General features: G+C 41.7%; 1 protein-coding gene across 1 annotated transcript in view; it reads right to left on the bottom strand.

The window, feature by feature from the left end:
• LOC104272220 (phosphatidylinositol 4-kinase alpha) overlaps positions 1-4,298 on the bottom strand; it is a 24,663-nt gene that overhangs the window by 17,668 nt on the left and 2,697 nt on the right. The window contains exons 6-11 of the mRNA XM_009867160.1: positions 3,759-3,878; positions 2,995-3,087; positions 2,497-2,653; positions 2,104-2,231; positions 753-911; positions 339-490 (exon numbers count right to left, since the gene is read on the bottom strand). Coding sequence (XP_009865462.1) covers positions 339-490; positions 753-911; positions 2,104-2,231; positions 2,497-2,653; positions 2,995-3,087; positions 3,759-3,878 — 809 coding nt within the window. The remainder of the gene's footprint in view (positions 1-338; positions 491-752; positions 912-2,103; positions 2,232-2,496; positions 2,654-2,994; positions 3,088-3,758; positions 3,879-4,298) is intronic.

Here is a 4,298-nt window from a genome sequence, read left to right as displayed (position 1 = left end):
TGAACCATACAAAGTTGAAACCTTCAAGTCACAGAAAGTGAAAACAATTGATGGAGCAAAATTATCACCAACTGATACGTTGAATGGAATGGTGACATGGGCAACTCACTACATGAAATTATCCCAGGAAGTTTTCTGAAGCACCAAAATTTAATTTCAAGCTAAATCAGCTACTTCTACATTGGAAACAGAGCTTAGACTCTTAAATTATTCCAGACTTTTAAAGGAATTTTCACCACTTGAAGCCAAGGAGAAGTTATATATGCAGTGTTTAGGGTTTTTTTCCCATCCTTCTATAATCTTATTTCTTCCACCAAGGAAAAAAATAAACCACTCACTTAAATCGAGGTCCAATTGCTGCCACATGCCGATTCAAACTGCCTTTCGCCCCTCCGATGTTCAGTGAAAGAGATCTCTGGAGCAAGCTGGAGAAGATTTCTATTTGGTCAGAACTGCAGTATTTGGCTATTTCAAATCTCTGCACCAAAAACTGAGAAAGAGAGAAAGACATGTCAGGCTTCCTTTGACCTCTTTTCACCTCAAAAGTAACCCAGTCTTTTCTGTTTCAAACACCTCTCTCTCCCTCAGTTATTACGCTCATCTAAAAGGAGTGTCTCCTGGCGGGGAGACAGCAGGACCACCGTCACGACTCCACTCCCTTCCTGAATCACGAGAAGAAACAGTGCTGAGCAGCTCCATCACAGCATTGCTGCAACCCCACCACCTGTGGAATGTCCAGAAGCAATACACACCTCTATCCAGATGTAATGAGGGGTCACCTCTGGCGGACAAGGCTTCGGCTGGCTCTCCTCTGAGGCTGCCAACGGATCTGCTTCTTTCTGCTCAGCAGAGAACAGGCCAACTTTCTGCTCCACTGTCATTTGCCAGGCTCCTGCCATCTCCCGCATGAACTGCAAAAAGGAAGATAAGTGTTCCTTATTTCAAAAGCATCTTCTTATATGGCAAGCACATCTTCCTCCATAGTGCACACAAAAATCTAATACATCAATGAAAATTTACTGCATTATTAAAGGAGAGGCAGAGACAGGTCTATACATCCCACTTGATAAAAAAAAAAAAAGGTTCTTTCACATCCTAAATTACAAAGGGAGTAAAGGTTTCCCTAGAAGTCCAGCTTGTAACAGAGACACTAAGGGCAGCAGCAGACAGGCACTGTATTTTGCTGAGGAGCCTGAACTGTTACATCAGCCGGTGCTGTCCACCCTCCTGCTCTATTGAAGGTTACTGCCTCCACCACCAGGACAGCAGAGACAAGCGTATGCCAGGTTCTCACATCCTGAGGACACGCTCTGGCCCAGGAGCACACACAGCTGATGAAGCACACAACATAAAGATGGCGCAAATTTCCCTTCTTCTGACCCTGCTCCAGGAAGCAACATCCTCTGATAGAGAGGAGGCCCACCAGCAACCAGGGGTGCTTACCTCATCTGCTCAGGAAGTTAAGCACTGAAGTGTGCATGTACACTCACCTAAGTAAATTTAGATTGATGATTATCTCCAGCAAGTGGAACCCTTAGTGTTCACTAACTGAAGCCATTACCAGAGGCGGCTTTCTCAGCTGTGTGTAGGCTGTCACTACACCACACTGAGTTGCTTTATCACTATTAGACTCATCCCACCTCACAAAATACAGCTGGTCTAGCTTGTTAGAGGATCAGGACACTTGCAAGCCTATTTTTAATGCAAGGGTGCAATGCCAGATACCAGAGGCTCAGACTGATGAGCAGGGGCATTGATTTCTATTTGTTTAAAAACACCATTCTATATAAACGGTGGTAGTTTAGAACCTGATTCATGAGCAGCTCAGGCACTTCAGCACCAAAGTAAATTGTACAGCTGAGATCCTAACAGATTTCCTTTGCTGTGTTTTTTTCGAGAAAGATACGTTTCCCACAGTCCACTTTGTGAGGGTGCTCAGACTTCCAGTAATATCTGAACAGAAATTTCCTGGCAGGCTAAAGTGATTAATCATGTTTTTAACATCCTTACTTGACACAGATTCACAATAGCTGTGAAACTCTCAATATGTTCTCTCTTCCCCTCTTGCAGAGGCAGAGAAAAAGTTGCTAAACAGCTTCCTACCGGCACTTCTATGCCATCCTTGGCAGCAAGCAACCACTCCCAGCAAGCAATTGCTGTTTCCATGCCATGTTCATTGAACATTCGCAGGGGTCCCCAACACAGATGATGAAGGAGCTGGGGATCACAGTCTGAAAACACAAACATTCAACTCAGATTTCATAAATGCTTTTCACATCAACATTAAATTCGTGTGCACAGCATGGAATAATCAATTCTTAATAAATAGCTTCTAGTTTAAGAATGTTTTTCCCCAACATCAGCCTAACTGAAAAAAACCAAACCACAGTTTTGCTTCCAAGCTGGTGCATACTGGGTTTGCATACGAATCGTTTTTGTAGTTTATTATTCTTGGCATTCACATTCAGAAAGCAGAACTCCATTTTTTCTCATTACCTTTGCTGCTTATTAGCAGTGCAGTCAACTTAAACATGGCCTGGGTGTAGAATTCAGCATTGCCTGATTCAAGAGCATTATTCAGCTCTTTCACCATCAGTTTATTCAGGTCAGATGTTCGGCCTGTAGTATTTGAGAACTGAATCATTCCAGAAACCTGTAAAACATGACGGGGTTTTCAACAGAGAACAGTATTGTTAGGAATCTAGTTTGGTATTGGTCATGTGCTGAATAAGGAATTCCACACAGACATCTTTTGTTACTACTTCACTAAATCTTTAGCTGCATCTGCAATCTCAGAACTTTCTGCAAGACTGACAGTAACACGATCTGTTCAATAACCCAGGAAAATTACACCCTTGATCATGGAGGACTTTAACTTCAGAGCCTGTGCTTGAAATAACTTAGAACCACAGAATAGCTTAGGTCAGAAGAGACGTCATCCCCTAAAAAGCCATGCCAGAGCTTGCGGATGCTCCTGAGAAATCCTGGACTTACCTCTCCTGCATAGCGGTTGCGTAAGTTAAGAGAAGCCATGAAGTTGGAGTAGTCCTTCTTCACACAAGTTGGTCTTTCAGTCAGCTGGGTTGCCTATAACCAGACCACACATAGCCCTTTATACTGTTCATATCCAATCACTAGTCTTTTTTTTAAAAATTTTATTTATGCATTTACATATGTTTTAAGTTCAGTTTTCCTTATGCTAAAAAACAGACTAGTATGATGACTATTGGGTATAACAGTACCCAGACTGAGAAAAACGAAATAAGGAACATTTGCATTAATTCCATTTATATCATTTGAAATATCCAAATATTTGCATACATTTTTTTGAAAGACCAAAAAAAATCAGTAAATGGTACAATCTCTGGGACTGCAGCTCCCTTCTCATGAACAGCTCCAGAAGGAGACAGAAGAGCAGTACTGCAGAGAGAGTATTTTGTTCCTGCCTTTAAAAAGTACACTAGTAATCCATGTTTCCCTTTGCAGAAGCACTCAGTAATCTCTGCCTCAGAGGTTTATTGTCAAAACCAACCAATCAAGCAGATGAGTCTTTCTACTGGAAAATGAATCTTTCATACAGAAGATTTAATTATAAAACACAAGGCCAGCAAAATCATAAAAAATTCCACATTCCATTGCTTCAGTACTGCTAATAGCTAGCTCGGCTCAGCGACGGATAAACTTTTGAGAACAATTCTTGTTAGGTCTTGACAGCTGCACGGCTGCACAAACGGACAAGGGCTGTGCCCAACACTCACGCCCAGAGTGGTGTTCTGCCGGTTGTAGCCTGCGAAGTGCAAGACGCTCTCTGTAGCCATGGCCAGTCCTGTGTGCTGGGACAAACCTGACACCCAGTTCTGATGCTTGTTTAGGTACTCCTGACAAAAAAACAACAACAAACCAAAAAAACTGTGACAGAAAACTACTGTGTTTTTCAAAAAAAAGGCAGCTCCTAAGCAAGTGTTGCATCACAGAAAACTATTAGAAAACTTCATTAAACACCTAACAACAAAGAGACGGTCTCTACTCCCTTTTAGGCAATGCTCCCCTGGCAATAAGCAACTCTGGATGTCCTCCTAAATACATAAAATATATAATTCTATATAAGTTAAGTAACTCTTTAGTTGAGACACATTCCATTTTGTAAAAGGACAAAGTGATCAAGATACTTGAAGGCTGAGATCTTTAAAAAGAATCACTTTTCACAAAAGCAACCTAACAAAAGGAAATGATGTGGACTTCAAAGAAGGGACTATATTACCTCTCCTATTACATAAGGAGAGAATCCCTCAGGGTTC

This window comes from Apaloderma vittatum, unplaced genomic scaffold (genome assembly GCF_000703405.1).
Source record: "Apaloderma vittatum isolate BGI_N311 unplaced genomic scaffold, ASM70340v1 scaffold18893, whole genome shotgun sequence".
Taxonomy (NCBI): Eukaryota; Metazoa; Chordata; class Aves; order Trogoniformes; family Trogonidae; genus Apaloderma; species Apaloderma vittatum.
The sequence above is the reverse complement of the archived record's forward strand: the minus strand, read 5'-3'. Positions and strand labels throughout refer to the sequence as shown.